Below are 21,081 nucleotides of genomic sequence, written 5' to 3'. Positions count from 1 at the left end.
AAGAGATTTTAAAAAAAAGAAAAAACCAGTCAGAATGCAAATTGGATAATAGCATTGGCTGTAATCTGCAGTGCTTCCCAGCTCTGACTGGATCCAGAATCCAAGCAGAGCCATCCCAGCAGCTGAGCTGAGCTTTGCAAGGCTCAGAATAAACCTGGCCTTGGCTCTGGCACTTGCACGTTTGGTTGAGGTGGACATGGTGGGGGAGCATTGTTTAGACAACAGATCTGTAATTTGAATTTGTGGTCTGGGTGTGTTGTTAGTGGCACAGTTCCAGCCTGGACAGGCCCCCTCCTGCAAGGTTTGGTCTAGGCAGAGTGGGAACAATGGGAATGAAGACACAGCAGCAGAACTTTGTCCCCCTGGCTGTGATCCATGGCCAAATGCAGTGTGTTCTGTCTGTGCCCGTGCACCTCATGCCACAGCCACTTCATGCAGTTCTGTTAAATTTCTGTGTTTATCCCTGCATCTGCTGGAGTCACACTTCCATCTCCTCACTGCCACTCCCTTAAACTGAGCTGGGCAATGTGGAACATGGATCAGCCTCCAGGCTGTCTGCAGCCATGGATCTCCCCAGTTCAGAAATTGGGTCAGTTATCCCCCTTTTTCCTGTGGTCTTATTTGACAGGAAAAAAGCAAAAACAGGAATGTTGAGGTACTGTTATATCTGCAGGCACACTCATAAGTAATTAAAGAGTTATTTAAAGTTTTAAATCTTAACTAACCAAAAAGCCTTTTTTTTGGTTTTAAACTTCCTTTGTAATGCCTGGTTTCAGAAATAAGCAATTAAACTTATTTAAGTAAGAACCACTGTAGTGACAATTGAATAGAAGGAGTTCAGGTAATTTTTCTGACTGTAAACTCCAAGTCAGGTTTTAGATGAGTACTGGATTTTCACCAATTGAGACTTTTTAGGATGAACACCATGAGAATGTGCTATATTCCATTCTTAAAGGTAAAGTTATAAAGTTGTAATATTCCACTGGAGTCCCAGCTCTGAGCATCTCAGTGCTGTTAAGGAGTGGTTTTTTTTCTAAAAGTGACACCAGTCACAGTGACAGAGAAAGTTCAGATCTGTGATGCTTTAAAACAAACTCCCACTGATGTTTTCTCTTTGGACATTCCTGCAGGAATTCCTTGGAGAATCCCTGGGTGGAGATGATGCCTTGTGAAGGCTGGCCTAGAACAGAGACTGGGCAAAGTTAAAGTAGGGATTTATCAAAAGGCCTCAATGGATCCACCTTGGGCAGCACAAGAGCCCAGCCAGGGCTGCACCCAAGATGAACCAAAATGGTCACAAAATGCACGGCCGGGCACGGGGTCTGTCACTTTTGTAAGTTCTGGTCCATTTGTATATTGGAGTTAATTCTCCAATTACAGCTTTAGGTTATGAAGTCATATCCTTCTTGTTTTTCTCTCTTCAGTCCATGTTGTTTGTGCTCTTGGGCCTGAGATTTGGATCATTTGTCCTTGGTTCCCAGCTGGAGCAGGAATTGTTTTGTCTCCCTGCTCTGTGCACAGAGCTCAGCATCCCCTAACAAGAAGTTCAGACTAAAGCAGTGTACACACTAAAGCACTACAGAATCTGAACAATATAAAAGCTAAAACCTGAGGCGTGAGGGAGGTTGTGTTTTGGAGTGTCAGAGCCTTTCTGCACATGTCCTGTGTCCCCTGGCAGGTGAGCAGTACCTGGTGCTGGCACTGCCCCGAGCGTTGCCATGGGCACCAGGTTCTCATCAGCCCCAACAGCTTCATGTATGATTAATGTTAATTGCCCATTTTGCATGGATGGCTTTTTCCCTGCTGCTGAATTGGCTCCTGTTGCCTTTGATGTGGCTGGTGATCCAATGTCCTGCCATGGCCAGACAAGTGATCAGTTTGCCAGCGCCGAGAGGAGACAGAATCAGGTTGCTGCGGGGTCAGGGTTTGCTTCTCTCCTTAAACACTCAGAGGTCAGGCAGAGTTTAACTACCCCTGGCATCTTTGAAACCTTGTAATAAATGCCAAAGCAGGGAGATTATTTTAAGTCCGTGCTACAACTAAAAATCTGAAGGTATGAGGGAAGAATTCTAACTCATCAGGATGTTACATTTATTGGTGAATACTTCAAAAAGTACCTTGCGCAATCACTAGGGGGTATTTCATGATCTTTGAAGAGACAAAAAATTTTAATTTCTGGTTCCTGTGCCAGTTGCAGGAAAGTAACTAAGATTGAGGGTGTGTGTGTGTTTTATTTAGCTTTTTAAAGTGTTTTGTTGTGTTTTTCTTTTTTATTTATGTCTGAGCACTTGCACCACTTACTGCCACTATTAGCAGGGCAATTTACACAGCGTGTCATACCGTACTTCAGTATTTCTCCTTTAAGCCTAATAAAATATGTTGCTATTGAAGAAATCTGTGATACATATGAGAGCTTCCTAAATCACAGGACTAGCATATTTTTGTACCAAATAGCTCCAGCCTCATGAAATCAATAATTAATTTATTAACTGGATCTCTTTTGAAAAAAAAAAAAGCCAAAATCAGCAGTCCTGGCGAGGCTGCCTCCTGCCAATTCATAAATAGTTGATGACAAAAATGAAAAAGTGTAGAAGTAAAATTCAAATCTTAACGATCAAAGTATTGGGTACCTCATCTATCACAGCTTGGAATAAACATATCACAGCAAGTGTCATATCTCATTGACACTGCAAAACATAATGCTTTCCCTTGTTATCTAGCGAGCTGCCAAGGCTACAGAGTTTATAGGCTGCTAAGATAATGTGCTGCTGGTAATCCACTTCACTTGCAGAAATATGAAGTACTGTTGAAATATATTTCTACTTGGTTTATTCTTTGCTCTCCAGAGGGTAGGATGCTATTTCAGTTCCTCTAAAGAAGCTCAGAGAATGAAAAGCAAAACATCAGGATAAATTATGCTAAATGGTGGACTAGACCCCAGAGGAAATCATGCTTCTGTGGTGCAGTATTCCTCCATTTATCTTACAAATGTTACATCTAATGTTAATTTTGTAAAGGGAAAGCATTCAAAGGTCCATCTGATCCTTTTAATAATAGTTTTAGTGCTATAGTGTTATTTGTCAAACTCCTGCCATCATAACTAACTTTTCTAGTTTTGGCAGACCATTCATACAGAAAATATTTTGGGCTACTAATACATAACATTTTATTTCACAAAACACAAATAACCTAGTAATTACACTCCAAAACTTAACAAATAATTGCCAGCAAGCAATTACCATTCAATTAAAGAGTAATTACATGGTTATTTGTGCCCTGTAAAATAAAGCATTACTGAAATCAGTAGTGCAATCAATATTTTAGCAGAAACAGGATGCTGCAGTGATGGACCTTTCAACCTGTGCTGATTAAATTGTCATCCAAATAACAGTTTCCTAGTTAAATCACCACATGTTTATTTGTCTTGATTAATATGCAAATTCTCTTCTGATTCTAGTAAATCTCCTATATTTAAAAGCACAAAAGTAGAGCACTATCATACATCAGCAGTGAGGTGCTGCATATTTCCACTGATTAATTACATTTACAAAGCATTGATGAATTTGTGGATTTTGTGAAATTCGGTTGTCTATAATGAGCATAAAATAGAGTTACAAAAGATGGAGCTGATCAGTAACTGTAAGAAAGTCACAAAAATAAAAAATTACTTCATGTATTGATTCAAATTAAAAATCCTTGTGATATCAAGGGAATATATAAAACTTTGAAAGGAAAAATAATAAAATTAGCTCTCAACAGGAGTGGAATTAAAGAAGAAAAGAGACATTAATGAACAACTTCTCAGCATTTTCCTGTATAAATTTCAACTGTCAAATATACTGCTCAAAATGTAATTTATTTTCTGAAAAATTTAATTTCAACCAATATTTAAAAAATGAACAACATTCAGATTAGTTCATTTTTCTCTTTCAAGAGTTAGTGATTTTGTGGGGTGGAAAGGATGACAGTAATGACTTTATAACCATGGTGCAAATGCAGGTAAAAACCCAAAACCTCCAGTCATCCTCACTTTCAAGTAATTGGTGACCCAAGGAGTTTTTAGGTTTGAGAAATGCCAATCAAATGTTAATCAGTATTTATTTTATTTAGTAAAAAGAATAAGATTCCTGATGGTATACATGGGAAACAATATTGTACTTGTCTTTTAGCCTCCATGGTCTTCACTTGGGGCCATAATTTTTGTTTTTCAAAAAGTTTTTAAAAGATACCCACAAACTGGAAGTTTCTGACTGAATTAATATCTAATTTAGATTTGAGTCATTTTCCATTTACAAAGCTCTATTGATGGCAAGTGCAAAATTTGTGTAGAGATTTTAGACTCTCAAAGAAATGCATTTAAAATTGTTTGAAGAGGATTGTTCCTGTTTATACTTCCTTTGTTACCAATGAGGAAAAGATTTTTCTGCACTTCTTGAATATGTAACTTTCTTGAATGAGAGAAAGGAAAACGTGAAAAGAAAATGCAGTAAAAGAGCAGGGTGACAAAAAGATGAGCAATAATATTAAATAAAGTTAATATTTATATGCTAATGCTATTAGCATTTATATGCTAATACTTCCATAATCACAAATTATGTCTTACTCTCCCCACATGATAATTCTGCTTGCCTTGGGTTTACTGTGCAGTGCTTTTATTATCAATTTTGGCTGAATTGTGCAGGTTGCATACGTTTTAAATAGCCAAGGTGAAATTTGGTGGATTTCCAGAGCATGTGGGACAATAAGAGGGGATTTTGGGGGGAATGTTGACTCACAGAGCAGTGACATTCCATGGCTTGGTGCTGCCAGCAGCACGTTCACAACAGAAAATAAACCCCATAAAAACCTTGCATCTGCTGGTCCTTTGTGCATATCTTAGTAAAAACCACAAGACTTTGAGCAGACATTTCTATCCTGTCTCTGTGAAATTCCTGGTTTCATGGTTAAACAGAAATGCCAGAAAATTTGTTTGTGGCCCTAAGTGGAAGCGTTTGGACTCAGATTTGTTGCATCCTGTGAGTTCTGTCCTCCCAAGCTGAAGCTGTTGATTCCTGACGGGTGACACATCTCTGGGAATATCCAGGGAGCCCAGCTGGAATTTTGAGGTGTGTGCTGCAGTGCTGGGGGCTCTGGGATTCCTGTCCTTGCTGGGAGGCAGACACAGGGCACTGGGAACTGCAGAACTCAGCACTGCAGACCCAGACAGGTCCTTGCAGGTGTGCCACGGTCAGCTGGGAGCAGCGTCCAGCTTTTCATTGAAAAGCTGAGATAAAATTAGAGACAAAGGACTTGGGTTTCATTTGAACAGATTCAGCTGGGAACAATTCCACTCAGATTATGATGGTTACAGCTGTCAGCCCTGAGTCTGGGCCCTAGGAGTTCCTGATTTACAGGCACACTCACTAAGGGGGCTTTCACTAGGGTAGAAGGACGCTGCTTCTTCTTCAGTCCATCAGTCCCCTTCCCCAGGAGGACACCAAGACGTCAGTCCCCAATCCCAGAGACACCAAGGGCTGAGTTTTCCCAGTGGAGCTTCCCTGGCCTGTGTGAGGGAGGATATAAATACAGGATATCAATACAGGATATAAATACTTCCAGGGTCCTGGAAGGGAACAGAGTAAGTTTATGATGTGAACTTCTCCTCCTTCATCTCTTGGGCTTTCCATGTGGGTCAGAGCTCAGGCACAGGTGTCACATTGAGGTGTGGAAACACCTTAAGCTGTGCTCAGAGTCTCAGTGAGCTCCTGTCAGGGCAAAAACTGCAGAACCAGGGCTGGAACTCCACAGTCCCCCCTCCTCGTCCTCTGAAAACACAAATCATGACTAAAAAGTCTCTTTGTAAAATCTTCTAAAGCTGTTTGTTGCGTTTTGAAAATGTTTTTCTTAGATTAATACCAACATATGGAGTTTTCTGCTAAAGATTTGTTAGTATTTGAGCTTGGGAAGAAAATGTTTTGTTGTTTTCTTGATTGAGCTCTTCCACTGGAGAAAGCTGATAATTTTAGCTGGTTTGTAGGGTTTTTTCAGAGACAGTTAAGTGCCAGCTAAGCACTTACATGTGCCTGTGGATTACAGGCTCCTGTAATTCAAAAGAACAATGATTCCTGTTTGTTCAAAACCCCCACGTATCAACCTGATGCTGTCTGTTGGAAATTTTGTTGTGCAGGGGATGATTTCAGCAGGTGATTTTAATAGAGAATGCATGTGTGCATCAAACTTCCCCTGGAAATCAAATGCTCTTATTTTAGGTTTACATTATTACAGCCCAGCAGTTCTTGTAGCAGGCTTTACTGCACAGCCATCATAGTATGATATACAACTGAAAGCATCAAAAAGAAAAATGGAAAAAATACTGAATAGAATGAAATCCAAAATGGACAAACCCGATGCTAAAAAGAGGGGGGAATGGTTTTATAGAGATAAAATAGTAAACCAAAAAAATGATTTTGTGCTACTTTGATGTACAGTAAAACAAAATAACACTAGCATGGTGTGAAAAATGAACAGGTTAATGGTACCTCTGTGGAGTGCTGCTGGAAGTTGTCTTCATTTAAATGCAGAGTTTGTCGTGCATTGATGGAGGGCTTTGCCACTGTAACTTGATAGAGTGAAGTTTAACTTAAATTTCTTTGTGAACTAGAAGTCATTTTGGAAATGCTTTCTATTCAAACCTCATTCATTGTTGCAGCTTAGTTATTTTATACAGTGTTTCACTCTATGTTGTCAAAAGCTCTATTATTCAACAGAGTAAAATCTGTTATGACCAAAGAGAAGCAGCAATACTTTTCCAAACATGAGGAGGTTGCATTTTTATTAGATGGCTTGGGAAAGAGTCGATTCAAATGGGTTTTTTTGGCCTGTAAATCTGTGTTATGATGGCAGTGGAGGATGGGGACATGTACACACACTGATGTAAGGGGTGAAGGTGATAGCTGAGAACAAGAGTTCAATGGAACCAGTCTGTGAAGGGACCTGGGATATTTTGGACTAAAATCTGCATTGATAATTCACAAACTGGTGAGTTCTCTGGCAGGTTGGGCTAACACTTGTGTGATCTGTAGTAGTTAAACCCAGCAGTCAGTCTGTGAAGGTAAGTGGTGAGCTTTGCAAAGCTCAGCGTTGAGTTAATGCTGCCTTCAGGAGGAGGCAGGTGCCTGCCATGGTGCAGAGCAAGGTTTGGGGTCATGAATTCAGGGTTTCAGCTCCTCCTCTCCTCAGGACATCACAGCCTGTAATTTTCTGTGTTCCAGGTGCATGGCAGGGACTGTGGAGCAGTCACTGCTATAACCCCTCTCCACTGAGCCCCTCTGAGGTCATGGAATCCTTGGATAATGGAAAACCTTACTGCTGGCTCCTGTGACACCCGTGCAGTTCTGCCCTGTTTAACCAAGCGATTTCTCCCTGTTTTTTTTTTTTTGTCCTAGGCAGGAACTCCTAACATTTATTTTCTCGTACCACTGATAGCTCCCATATTTCATACAAATGGATGTAGTGTGCGGGAAGCAAACATTTCCCCAAGAAAACCTGGTTTTCATGTCTGCTCTTGTGCCAGCAGCTCCCGCCCAGGCCGACCGCCCAAGCGCTCGCTGGGAGTGGCGATCCAGGAGAATGCGCGGCTGCTGCCCCACGGAGTGCCCGGCCTCCTGTCACCAGGGCTCATCTCCCCAACAGGTAATAAAACCCATCAGATGATCAGCCTCATCTCCTCGTACTGCACAGCAGTTAAAATAAACTAATATTGATCTAACTGCCTTGTCCTTCAGGGCTTGTGCAGGCTTTACCAGAGGTTACGTTATTGGATTTTTATTTTTTTTTTTTTTTTTTGAGCGTTCGTGAAAACTCTGTTTTGCTGCTGCAGTGACTGAAATGTAATGGATTTGTAATTTAGTTCTTTATTAATTGTAATTTCCTTACAGGAAATTCCATTAAATGTGTTATTTTAGTAAAAGCAAAAAAAAAAAAAAACCCACAAAAAAACCCAAGCCAACCTGAGAAGCTGAACTATTGTCTGGGAGGCCTGTAAGAGGCATTTCTTCCTTTGAAATGCATGTGTGTTTTAGTTCTCGTGGGATCTGAGCAGCGTGGCTAATGCCTGGTGTATTGTAACCCCATTAATGTCTGCTGGGGAGAGACAGAGATGCTTGTAGGAATTACAGAAGGAACACTTGAAAAGCAGATAAGTCCACATTGCCACAGTGCATTGTGCTTTAATAATCTTCTTTCAGTATCATAAAGTGAAAAATCAAGCATGAAAATATGTGGAATTATAAACATAATTTAATGCATAGTATTTAATTTCACTTCATTAATTTATTAATAGAGTTTAAATTAAATCTTGTGCTATCCTGATGAGTGTTTTAATTTTTTATTAATTGCTGTGTGCTAAAGGTGAGTTGATTTTCATAATAAAGCTATATTCACAGGCTGTATTCTTAAAAGTAATTGCTTGAATATTCAACAGATGTAGCAGTTTTAGGATTGTTGTCAAAGTCCAGTCTAAATAAACTGTAACTCCCTAATAACCAAACATAATGAAGTTTCTAGGAGAATATGAAGTGGTAGAATATGTCATAGGAAAAGCAGAATTAAAAAGATCCTTGCTGGGAGTGGAGTGCCTGATCTCTCCTGATCTCACAGATCTCTCTGCTTGCAGAGCCTGTGCACTGCAACTGAGGGACACAGAGAGAGCTTTGATTCCCCTGCAGCCCCAGGTGTCCCAAGGGTGTCACAGGGAACCTTTTCTGTGGGAAGAGGGAAAGAGCCATCCTAAACAATATTTACAGCAGCCTCAGCTGGAGCAGTTACCCAAGTATGAAAGGGCTTGGCCAGAGCCACGTGCCACAGTTGGGCTGCTGCAGCTGCAGGCACTGCTCATGTTTGTGACAGGGATCCAGAACTGTGATTTCCCTCCTATATTTCATAAATGAAAGGTTTTTAGTATCTCTGTCGTGTTCTCAGCCCAGGAATTTCATGGATTCTTGTTCATCTTACTACTGATAGACAGGAAAGCACAAGAGCCTCTTGCATTGATCAGTTCTTCTCTGAAATCCAGAATATTCCATGTTAGTTCTCCACCGTGTGTGAGTGTGTTTGCAAATAGGACACCAGATCACACAGACTGCCATGCTGCCTCAAACTGGGAAATATTTTAGGATGTGGCATGTTGGGGGTGCACAGTGAAGCACCACAGACACATTCTGTGTCTCACAGATATTTTGAGTAGCGCACAGTTTGAGTAGAAGATGATGAAGTTGAATTTCCAAGCTGTTGGGAGTTGTCTGGAGCCTGGAGTGTGAGTGGGCTCCATCCCCTGTGTTTGGCACAGGCGGGGAGGTGTGTCTGGGGGTGTCTGTCGGGGCAGCCACCTCCCTGACCCTGGGAGAACCTTGGGGAGTCCCAGACAAAGTGCCTGGAGCAGCTGAGGGGCCTTTGGGAGCAGCTTGGAGGGGGAAATGCCCATTTCAGAGCGTGGTGGTGTCACCAGGGCTGCACACAAGGAGGGTCCCCATGGCTGAGGTGGCCCCAAGAGCAGCAGGACGGCTCCTGAGCCCTGACACTCAGGGCCACAGCTCCTGAGCCCTCACACTCAGGGCCACAGCTCCTGAGCCCTGACACTCAGGGTCACAGCTCCTGAGCCCTCAGGGTCACAGCTCCTGAGCCCTGACACAGCTCCTGAGCCCTGACACTCAGGGTCACAGCTCCTGAGCCCTGACACTCAGGGCCACAGCTCCTGAGCCCTCACACTCAGGGTCACAGCTCCTGAGCTGCCCCTCAGGGTCACAGCTCCTGAGCTGCCCCTCAGGGTCACAGCTCCTGAGCTGCCCCTCAGAGTCACAGCTCCTGAGCTGCCACACAGGGCCACAGCTCCTGAGCCCTCACACTCAGGGTCACAGCTCTTGAGCCCTGACACAGCTCCTGAGCCCTCACACTCAGGGTCACAGCTCTTGAGCCCTGACACAGCTCCTGAGCCCTCACACTCAGGGTCACAGCTCCTGAGCCCTCACACTCAGGGTCACAGCTCCCCAGGGCTCCTGGGGCTTATCTTGTTCCTAAGGGAAGAGCTGGGGGAGCTGCTGGGCAAGCCAAGGTGCCAAAAGAGCCTCTTGTAAACTCCCTGGGGATCTGAGCTGTTGTGGCTCTGGTTGGAGCCCCCATGAGCTGCATCTGTGCCTCTTTACACTCAAACTTCTGATTGCTTTGCCTGCTATACTTTGGGATTGGATTCTTTCCTTTGGCCGAAATAAGAACAAAATGGGTTTTAACACTTGTCACAGAACACAGGTTTTTCTTCCAGATTTCCAAATGGTGGACAATGGACTGGAATAAAAGCTGCTCCCAGCTCCCATGTGGATGTTTGGGTGGCTGTGGGAGGGGAGCAGGACCAGGACAGAGGAGATTTTGCAGCATGGCAGGGTTGGATCCATCCCTTCCAGAAGAGCAGAGCCTGGTAGGGAGGCAAGACAGTTTTTGTATCTTGAGGACTTCTCTGGTTACCTGCCCCCTGTAACTGCAGTGTAATTGCCTGAAGCATTTCCTCTGGATGTCTTCTTGTCCTTGATAATCCTTGTGTCTGATCTTGCCCATTGTTCCTACTGCACGGATATGCAGATGTTAATGTTAGTCTGCCTACATTATTCTAATTAAAAAAACCAAATCACTCTTCTTACGTGGCTCCCTCATTTGCTATGTCCAGCTTAGTTGTTTTCTTCATTTCAGTGACAGGCTCCCCATCAGCAAATGCAGCATGATTCACCAGCATTGCATTTTTTCATTTTTACCCCCTCTCCAGGCTGCTGTCACGGTGCAGGGGAGGCAGTGGTGTCCAGGCTGGCTCTGGTTAGATGGATGGGTCTCGAGTTGTGGCTGCAGAGCTGGCAGCTCTGTCTGGAGGGGGTATTACACAGTGATGATTGGTAACTTCCTGCAGACTCAGACGAGCCATCTGTGTTTCCACTCCTTGAAATGTGCTGTTATTTTCATCACCCATTTGGTTTGTGTCAGCTCGGTTTACATGGTCATTTTCACATAATAAACAGGTAGTTAAATTAGGCACACTGCATTTCCCAGTGCGGAGGGGATTTTTTTGACCTCTTGGCACAGCCAGCTCCATCTACTCTTAGACCTAAGGAACTTGTGAAGGAGCTGCAAGTGAAGCCTTGACCTTTTTAAATGTTTGTAGGTACTTTGCACCTTGGGGGAATGGGAATATTTGGGTTACATCTGGGTTAGTGCTGTGCCTGAGAAGGATGAGGTGGCGTGTGTGGGATGGCCACCCCTGGGGAGGGCTGAGGAGGATGGCCCTGACTGCATCCTGCAGTAAGCACTGTCCAGTTTGTGTTCACTTAGGAGAAAGTGTTTTCCTTTTTGTATTGGTGTAGGAAATGTGGGAATCAGCGTGGTGCCCCTGCCTGCTGTGAGGGCAGAGCTAAAATCCTGTGTGTCACAGAGGGATGGTCATCAAAGGCTCAGTCCTTCAAACAATGCCGTGGGATGAAGTGACATGAACAAAAAAAGGGCTTTGTCTCCTACTAATGTGCAAGTCTTTATCATCAGTGGATCTTAACAAGACAGCTGGGACTTATCTGGGGAATAGATTCTCAAGGAAGTTTTGGGGTCTGAAGCATTAGTTTGCTGTGTGGAGAGAAGCTGAAATCTGTTTCATGATTGAAGCCAATGGTTCAGCAAACTGTTCATAGGGAATGAAGCTGAAAGAGTGGTTGGATCTTTTGATAGTTATCTGTGCAACTCCTGTCCTCCTACCCCTCGTTTGGGTTGTCCTCAGAAAAAGTTAGAAAACCACTCTGCCTCCATTGCAATTTTTCTCTGCTCAATCTGTAGAGTGGCTGCTATTATTTCAATAAAAAACATTTTGGGGGCTGCTTCATTTTGTCTTCAAGGTATTGGAGAGGGTGACTCATGGAGAAAATGATCCTGTCTCTAGAACTTAGTGAGATGGTGGTGCAGGGCACAGGGCAGCTGTGTGGGGCAGTTTTTGGGACAGTTTTTGAGGCAGCAGGGCGGAATCTCTCTGAGTGCCCATGGCTGGGTCCTGCAGCTGGAGCTGGCAGTCCTGGGGGGGTCAGGGTGATGGGCATGAGCCTGTTTGGAGCATCCCTGTTGGCTTTTTCTGGGCTGTGCTGCCCAGAGCTGTGGCAGCCTGGCAGGGCTGGCAGGGGACAGCTGCAGGGTCAGCAGAGGGATCACAGTGAGGATTTGGGGCTGGGGGCTCAGCAGAGGGATCCATCCCAGTGAGGATTTAGGGCTGGGGGGTCAGCAGAGGGATCCCAGTGAGGATTTAGGGCTGGGAGGTCAGCAGAGGGATCACAGTGAGGATTTGGGGCTGGGAGGTGAGCAGAGGGATCCCAGTGAGGATTTAGGGCTGGGGGGTCAGCAGAGGGATCCCAGTGAGGATTTGGGGCTGGGAGGTCAGCAGAGGGATCCCAGTGAGGATTTAGGGCTGGGAGCTGCTGAAGGCTCAGCATAGGGATGGCAGGAAGCCTGGCTGGTGGGGAAACAAGTGAGAAGAGGAAAAAAGTGGGTACTCAGACAGAAGCAAACCAGCTGCATTTCTGATGTGTAAGATAAACTGCTGTTTTCATTATCAGCTACATTAGTTTCACCCCTCTTGAAATGATTCTTCCTTTTATTTCATAAGCAGTTAAAATAGACTGTCTAAACTCTGTCTAGAGTTTTTATGAATGCAGTGTTTAAAATATTGACCATTTGTACAGATACAAATACTTTTTTCAGAACAGTTTTGTCTTATTAATAGTTTAAAGAATTTGTTGTGAACTTAATAGTTTCAGGGAATTAATAATTCAGTGGAGTTAATATTTTAATAGCCACACCAAGTCAGATCATTGTGGGACTCAAATGGAGCAGCTCACAGGATCTGGTAACTTCTTGTGTTCCTTCAGCAGCAACAGCAGCAGCAGCCATTCAGTCTTTGTACAGCAAAGGGAGGATAGAACAGGATTTGTGCAGCCTTTGGGCATTTTGATGTGGTGTCTCTGTGTTAGAGCAGTGAAGGAGCCTGGAGGCTTTTGGGGTCTCTGGTGCCCAGTTGTGTTTGTCAAGGTGGGCACACATCAGCCAGCACAGCCTGTGGCAGCTCCTGCTGCCAGCAATCCCACAGACCCTTTCCTCACTTGTTAATTTAACTGAGCATTTCTGTGTGTTTACATCCCATTTCTGTGGCTCATTTTGCTGTTTACAATTACCCTTTTTTTCCTTGGGTTTTTTTTTTTTCCTTTTTTTTTTCTGTTGTCATACGTGACATTTGAAAGTTCCATTTATAATGAGAAACATATGCAGAACTTTGTCACTGTTGGCATTACCTGGCTTGGTAGAAATTATTATTTTTAATCAAAGGCAAACACGCTGATTAAGGATGCCACAACACTCCTCTGCCTATGGGGAACGTTAACAGTTTATAAATTGTTCTTGGTGACAATTCAGTAGTGAATTACTTTGATATATATGGCTAATAAATTAATATGATTAAGTTAATGAGTAGTACAAGTGTTGCCAAACTCCACTTGTCGGGCTTTTAATGCTGCTCCACATTTGCAGCTCGAGCTTCCCCCTGTGGTGAGAGGATCAGTGCTACCTACGCACTGTCATTGTGATAAATGGCATATCCCACAGTGCCCTGCACTCCATCTGCTGTGTCCCCAAAATGAGAAATATTTTATACAAATCACACACTCAGAAGCTCAAAGGACTGTGGAAAGATCTATTTTTTCAAACAATAATAAAAATGCATACGTCTCTTTAGCAACTCTTCATTTTTACTGTCATAATGAATGCAGATAGATTTGGGAAATGAAAGCTGGTGTGAGTTACATAGGAAAGTTATCCACTGCTCAGTAAAGCTGACAAATAAGTTACATGTGCGCTCTTTCATTTTATCATGAAATGTTCTTAGATAAAAAATGATGTTAGAACATCTATTTAACTGGATTTTAAAATTAAAGACCATGTGTGCAGCATGATTGAGTGCCACCCATCTCATGCCAGCAGATTTCTGTGCTGAAGGGAGCCTGAATTGGAGTGAATGAGGAATGCAGGATCATATCATTACTCTTTTAATACAGCCATTCACTAGAGTTCTGATAATCTGAGAACTATCCTCGGTGAGTGTGAGTCACTCAGTTCCTCTCTTTCCTTTTCTCTGTTAATACTGTCTTTCTTGAAGGATCCATTTTCAGTGTCTGCTCTGTCGGGTGGGACATTACGTTTTTGACAAATGAATAGCTAAAGCTGCTGAGATTTTGCTGAATGGTTAACCTTGTTGTAAATTTAATTTACACTTAGCCTCAGCTACTAATTACTGTCCGAGAAGTGTGAAACTCAGCAATGTACTTGGATTTTTATGCATTTGTACATTTTTTTTAAAAAAATTAATCCTTCTGAGTTCCTACATCTTTAAGGAAAACAAAGTTCAGTCAGGGTGGTCACACTGAGAGAATTAAGGCTGTATCATCTTGACACTCGGGGTAGGGCTGCACTGAGCTTGCCTTGATTTGCAGGTGGAAGGGAAGCATTTGAAAAAGCTGGCTGGAGTGTCACAGAGTTGGCAAACCCAGTGAGTTTTCATTTCTCTGTTTCTGGCATCCATGGCATTCTTTTCCAGCAGCTTTCCTGGTAGTCTCCTGTCCATGGCACTCAGGTCTGATCATGAGGCCTCTCTGCTTCTCTCTCTCTGACTTTGAAACCTTTTTAAACCCTTTTAAGTTATTGTTAAGAAGTGCCTTGAAGTCATAAATAGCATCAGGAGGTGTGAAGGATTTGCCTTCAGCACTCCCTTTTTCTGGAGGACTGTTTTGGCAATAACACTATTATAATTGAATTGGTTTTGTTAGATTTTATTTTCCTTTACAGTAACTTTGATAAAGTTGAACAAATAGTTACCAGTGTCACAAACAAATGTAGTTAAATGCCTCTCATTTTGTTTGATTCCCACAATGACTGTGTTTTGTGTATCCAGCAGATACCCTATTTCAAAGACTTGTTAAACTCAAATTATCTAAATTCTTAATTCTCTGACCTAAAACTTAGTAGGTGCAATTTTATCTGGAAGGATAATACACCTCTGGTTGCAGAAAAATACTGGTCCATCATCTACCTGAAATGCTAAAGGCTGCTATATTTATATAAATAATACTGTCTTGAAATTATTTATTTATTTATATAAATAAATATGAAATTATGAAATTATTATTTATTTATATAAATAATACTGTCTTGAAATTCAGGTCTGCATTAGAGTGGAGTAGTGTGGTTTCCTGAAGGAAAGCTTCATAAAGCTGTATTTTGACAAAATTCTTCATATAACAGCACTGGTGAAGTTGTGCAGGAAAAAGGAGAGACTAAATCTCACTGGATTAAAAAACAAACATGAAGTGTACTTAAATCCAGGTGGTTCTGTATTTCTGGTCAGGTACTGAGTGCTTCCATTGTCATTTTAAAGGTTTGTGCTCTGGTCCTTGTCCCATAGACGTGGGAAATGCTTCAGTGTGATTTAAGATCAGCAAATAAATGATTGATTTGGCTTGGATTACTTGGTGTCTTAACCACAAGAGTTTTCCTTAATCAAGTGTTAACCACAGGTGTTTTCCTGCTCCCCCCAGAGTGTTGGAGAAGGGGTTCTGTGAGGATCCTTTGCAGAGGATGCAGTCAGTGCCTGGTCCCAGGCTCACACCCTGGCTGCAGTGCCATCTCCTCCTGCACAGGCACAGAATGTTCTTCCCTCAGCCCTTCCCAAGCAATAAAATGGGATACCAAGGGCTGGCAGCAAATCAGAATTTGTGGTGAACAGGAATCATCTCTTTCTGAGCAGTTGAGGAGGGGCACGTTTCTATTTGGGAGAGAGAATTACTGAAATGGATTGATTGCCTGATCCCTCTCATTAACTGAGGTTGTAGTAGGGTTTCACTGAAATGTGTTTGTGTTGTGTAAACTCTTTTAGTTATGCAGTTTATAAAGTTTGCATAGTTGCATAGTTTAGTTGTATAAACTGTTTTATCACAGGGGACATTAATTGGTGTAAAGCAAAACAAGCAGATTAATGAGTGTAGTATTTATTGTGCACCATCCTCTGCTGAACCTCTGGGCTTGCTGGTGGCAGCTGCTGTTGCTGATCCTCTCTGAAAGATAAATGTAGGGTTGCAGTTCTGGAGGATTCAATCTAGAAACCAAATTCATGCTGAAAATCCTTTGCAAAAAATGAGAAATTCCTCCAGCTACCAACCTCCTGTGACTTGAATATGAAAAGCTGCACTTCAGAAAGAGAAGCATTTTATATAATACATGTCTGAATATAAATGACAGACTTTTTATTAGGAAAAGAAAGCCTTTATTAAAATATAATGATCTACATTGTTTTTATGTAATCTAATGAATTACAGTAAAGGCCTGAGAAATGAGCTGGAAAAGGTAGAGTACTCTCCCATGAAAGCAAGCTATGATAACCTTTTTGTAATTCTTTAACATGTTGAAAGAGTATTTCTACACAGACTTATTAAATTAAGCAAGGTCACCTTTTCATTTTATTAACAGAATTAGTTTCCCAGATCATGGACTTTGATTCTGAAAAATGTAGATGAATCATGCACTAACATATGTCAAGTAGAAAATTGGTTGTAAAATGATAAATCATTTTCATGAACATTACATCTTTGTTTTTACTGTTGAACAATTGTAAAAAAGGAAAATGCTTAATTGCTGGGTTTTTTTGCATTTGCATATTGATTGGATGTGCTTTAATAATAATAATAATAATAATATTTCTAAGTGGATTACCTCTCCGGACTGGGGCAGTCTCAATCCAATATATGCATAAAAGGAAGAAAATATTCTCTTTAGCAGCAGTATAACATTTTGCTCCTTTGACATGCAGTATACAGTCATTACCCTGAAAGGTTAGCTGTAAATAATAACCAGTGAAACTGGGCAAATGCCTAAAGATGAGCACATATATTACATTTACCAGTCTGACCCCAGTTCAGCAAAGCAGGAATAAAACTGACATCATGTCATGCAAGTTGTTTAGATGTGTTCCCAAATCTCTGCCTGTATATTACAGTCTTTTTATATAAGATGTGTGAGGAAGACAATTAAATTTAATGGGTGTTTCATAAATTTAATGTAAAATCTGCTGTACTTGTTCATAAAGAATTTAATAATCATTCCTAATTAAGAAAAAATGTTATGTATATTACTAGTCCTTTGCAATGACTTTATTTTTTCTGTCTTTGCCTTTGTCACCTCCTTTGTTAAAAAAGCAGCAAAGCCCAGGCTCTTTGCTGGGATATGCAGCAGAACTGGGAGAACATCCCAGCAGTAGCCCCAAGCTCTCTGTAAGCAGGGGGGTGAATGGAGCAGGTAATTTTCATGATGCTTGTGTGGTTCCACATGTAAAAAGGCAAATGTGCAGCCGTAGCTGGGTCTCACACTGGTCCTGGTCCTGGTGCTGGTGCTGCACTTGGCTTGGCCCTGGCAGTCACAGAGCAGGTGACTTCATTACTCTGAAATCAGGCAGAAAATGTCCTTTTCTGGCCACTCGAGTGAATCAGTCAAATTATCGAGTGGCAAAACTAATTCTGTGCCTTGGGCCATCAGAGCTGCCACTTCCTATAAGTCAAGCCTTCCCATAGTGTGAAATTGTTTTTTATTTTATTCTCTTTCATTTATTATGCTTATTTCAGCTCATCCACTTGGTGAATGTGAATTGCCCAGCACACCAAAGCTGTTTCAGATGTGCAGCCTCCTCGTGCCTGGCTGGTGAAACAGGACTGGTTTTCTTTTAAAGAACTCCTGATCTGTTATGATCTATACATTTAAAGTAACAGTTCACTTTTTCAGATGAGAACTCAAATGAGGAGAAGAGTTTGAATATGGTTTTAAATTAACTAAAAGTGCATATGGCTGAGCTCCTATTTTAAAAGCACTTACAATTCAGATGGGTCACATTTTTAAGAACTAGAAATGTATCTACAGTGAATTGTAGGCCATTAAGTACTAGGTAATTTGAATGACTTTGACAGAAAAAATACTCCTTTGGAAAGCACTGAATATTGTTTTCCAGCACTAAAATATTGCCTTTGATTCTGCCAGAAACAGAGCTGAGATGTGCTGAGAGCACTCATACAGGTGATATACCCTAGGCAGTAATTGGGTGTATAATTCTGTCCAAATGGCAATCCCTCATCTGACTGTGCCCTCTGGTACACAGCATTAACATCTTCCAATAAAAGAAGAGCAAAACATATGGAGGCTTTTATTTCAAGCAAAGAAAAATCAAAAAGAATAATGAGGATAAAAAGCAAAATGCCTGTGGTGATGGGCAAGGCAAGTTGCAGGGGAGTTGCTTCAGAACAGCAGAGCAAAACCAGCCTGGAGGCACCTCCCAGAGGCATCCAGATCCAGCTTCCTGTGGGTGCAGGACAAATCTGGGAGATGTACATGTGAAAGATGCTAAAACAAAGAGGCATCAAGCGGGAGAGAGCAGGGAGATTGCCTGAACTCCTGCTCGCACAGGGCTGGGAGCTGATGGGTGGAAGGAAGGAGAAAGGAAGGGAAGTTGAAAGGCTCACAGTGTGATGAAGATGGATGCCTTGCTGACAGTGTCAGAGCAGCAGCTGCTAAATCTGGGAGGCACTTGAAAGAGCCTCTCCATTTTGTTAGGTGTGGAAGTCAATAGGTTATTTGGGCTAAGAACACCCTATTATTCACATTCAGCTGACCCAGACAAGTTTGCCAGCTCGCAGTGGGAGCTCAGAGGGCTCTGCCCTGGTGGGTTCAGTGCCTCCCTTCCTGTGGACTCCTGTGTAGGATATGGATATATTGATCTCCAGGTTTTTTCCTGATATACATTGGACTAGTCAGTGTAAAGCTTCAGAGGGCTGGTTTGTGTTGGTAGCTGGGTTAGATTGCTGAAAAATCGTCAGCAGAATCTCTTATTCAAACCTATTAAACGTCAAGGAAATGCACCATGAATTGTTTTGGCCTTCCTGTTTTGGAACTGGTTCATTACAAATTTTAATTACAGATAATATTTCTTCAGAGTAGCTTATCAGTCTACATTAGCTAAGCATGAGTCCTAATCCTGTTGAGAATTTGTGTTCATTTATGGGACGTTTTCACTGTCGATTGCACTCAGGAAAATATCCCAGGAAGAGTTTTTTGCCCATTAAAAAATAAAACAAATTTTGTTTGTGTAAAAGGAGTTGTCCTGTGTCTAAAAGGAGATATCAAGATTAATTTCATCAAACAGTTGGAATAAAATATAATAATTTCCTCTCAGTTTTTATATTAAATCTCAGATTAAAAATGAAGTTTTCTCTGAAGTGCAGAATGGATGCAGTGTTGTTGGTCTTGGTTTAACTGGGACTCTGAAGATTCCTGAGTTAAACTGATGAGATGGAGTAGGTTGGCACTGATCTTGCCAGTCCAGACTTGTAACCATGTCAGTATTTACTTCAGGAGCAGTCTGTGTGTGCCCATTTCTGCACATTGAGAACAAACACCAGGAGCTGCTGATGCTTTCCTGCTGGTTGGGTCATTTTCTGGTAGAGACTGTGAACTTGTGGTGTGGCTAAACATTCCCTTGATGTCTCCTACATTCATGCAATGTCTTATTTTCTCTATTTCTTTTTCATTCTTTGCTGGGAACTGCACTGGAGACAATTAGCCATGCACTGTATGTATTAATCAGATTAACTCCTGATTTTTCCTTTAGATAGGAATGTCTTGGTTTCTCAGTTTGAGCCATTCATTGTGTTCTGTGATGAACATTGTCTTTAAGTGAAAGGGAATTGAAGCATCTTCTCTGGGTTAGTTTTAATTTTACTTAATGGATGAAAGAAGATGAAAGGCAGCCTCTTCCCCAGGGTTAGTTAACACTGGAACCTAATTAAGGGATTTGAGATTTTTTTTTTTTTAATAGTTTCAAAAAGTGAGAAGGTTAAAGGCATTCCCAGGTGCCTGGCTCCTGGCACAGGGATGGGCTGGGGACTCACTTGGCATGTTCTGGTTCCCATTGAGCCATTTCTGTGTGTCTGGGTCTGACTGGCAGCTGTCTGTCATCCTGCTTCCACTCCCCAGAATGATGCCAGCCCTTGGATGATGCCATGTGGGGACTGACAAGGTTGATTAGTCAATAGATATGAAATATTTAGATGGTGGAAAATGTGTGTAGTACAGTGAGGCCATGATTATTAGTCATGTCTTTAAAAAATCTTGCACTCAATTTCAGGGCATTCCGCCCACAGGAGAAGAGTGAGAGCAGATTTTTGCAGTGAAATTGCAGAGAACTGTGGAAGATAATTTGAAATTGCAGTCCCTCAACATTTGTATTCTATTTGGGATGTCACTTCCAGTAAGCTTTTTAGAAATGTAGCAGTGCAAATGGAAAAGTTTCAGCAAATATTAAATGTAACAATGAAGACTTTTGTTCTTCATTAAAACATTTCCTGATGTTTCCCGATAGATTTTCATCTAAACACTTGCTAATCCCAGAGCTCTGACAGGCAAGGCCTGCTGAATTAGGCCAACTTCTGCTACAAATAGCTGCTGCACATGAAACAGTAATCATTGCTTTCCAGTCTATTATTAGATTGACTTCATAGGGATTGCTTTTTTCTCCTGTGAGTTGATGCATAAATGACATGCTTTACCCTCCAATAAATCTAACAGCAGAGTGGCTCTGACATGATGTTCATACCCCTTAGTCCCATGACAGATTATTTTTGATGGCTGCAGAAGTTTACAGCAGCTTGAAACCATTAGAATTTAAAGGCATCATTGAAATTTTACAGCGTACCTGCCTCAGCCGCACCAGGGCTGGGGCTGCTGTCACCGCCTGCCACGGGAGCCCTTCCTGCCTGGGCTGGTCCCAGCTGTCCTGGAGAGGGGAAACTCTCCTGCAGCTCCTCAGAGAGTCTGTCCCTCTCTGCACCCTCCCCTTGAGCCTGAAATTCCCCCTGGACACAGCCCTAAAACACGGGGAGAGCACTGGGCACAGACAGTGTGAACCTGCTGGGACATGTGAACCCTTCCTTCTTGTTACCCTTTAAATAT

General features: G+C 42.1%; 1 protein-coding gene across 6 annotated transcripts in view; it reads left to right on the top strand.

The window, feature by feature from the left end:
- The window catches only part of DACH2 (dachshund family transcription factor 2), a 251,311-nt gene that overhangs the window by 117,854 nt on the left and 112,376 nt on the right, over positions 1 to 21,081 (top strand). For 4 of the 6 annotated variants that reach the window (XM_071442176.1, XM_071442178.1, XM_071442173.1 and 1 more), the window contains exon 2: positions 7,553 to 7,671. In XM_071442176.1, the coding sequence (XP_071298277.1) occupies positions 7,553 to 7,671 (119 nt within the window). The remainder of the gene's footprint in view (positions 1 to 7,552; positions 7,672 to 21,081) is intronic. The other 2 variants (XM_071442174.1, XM_071442177.1) reach the window with 1 other exon arrangement.

The sequence above is a fragment of the Agelaius tricolor genome, unplaced genomic scaffold (genome assembly GCF_023055355.1).
Source record: "Agelaius tricolor isolate 1412-34295 unplaced genomic scaffold, bAgeTri1.0.p SCAF_17, whole genome shotgun sequence".
Taxonomy (NCBI): Eukaryota; Metazoa; Chordata; class Aves; order Passeriformes; family Icteridae; genus Agelaius; species Agelaius tricolor.
The sequence above is the reverse complement of the archived record's forward strand: the minus strand, read 5'-3'. Positions and strand labels throughout refer to the sequence as shown.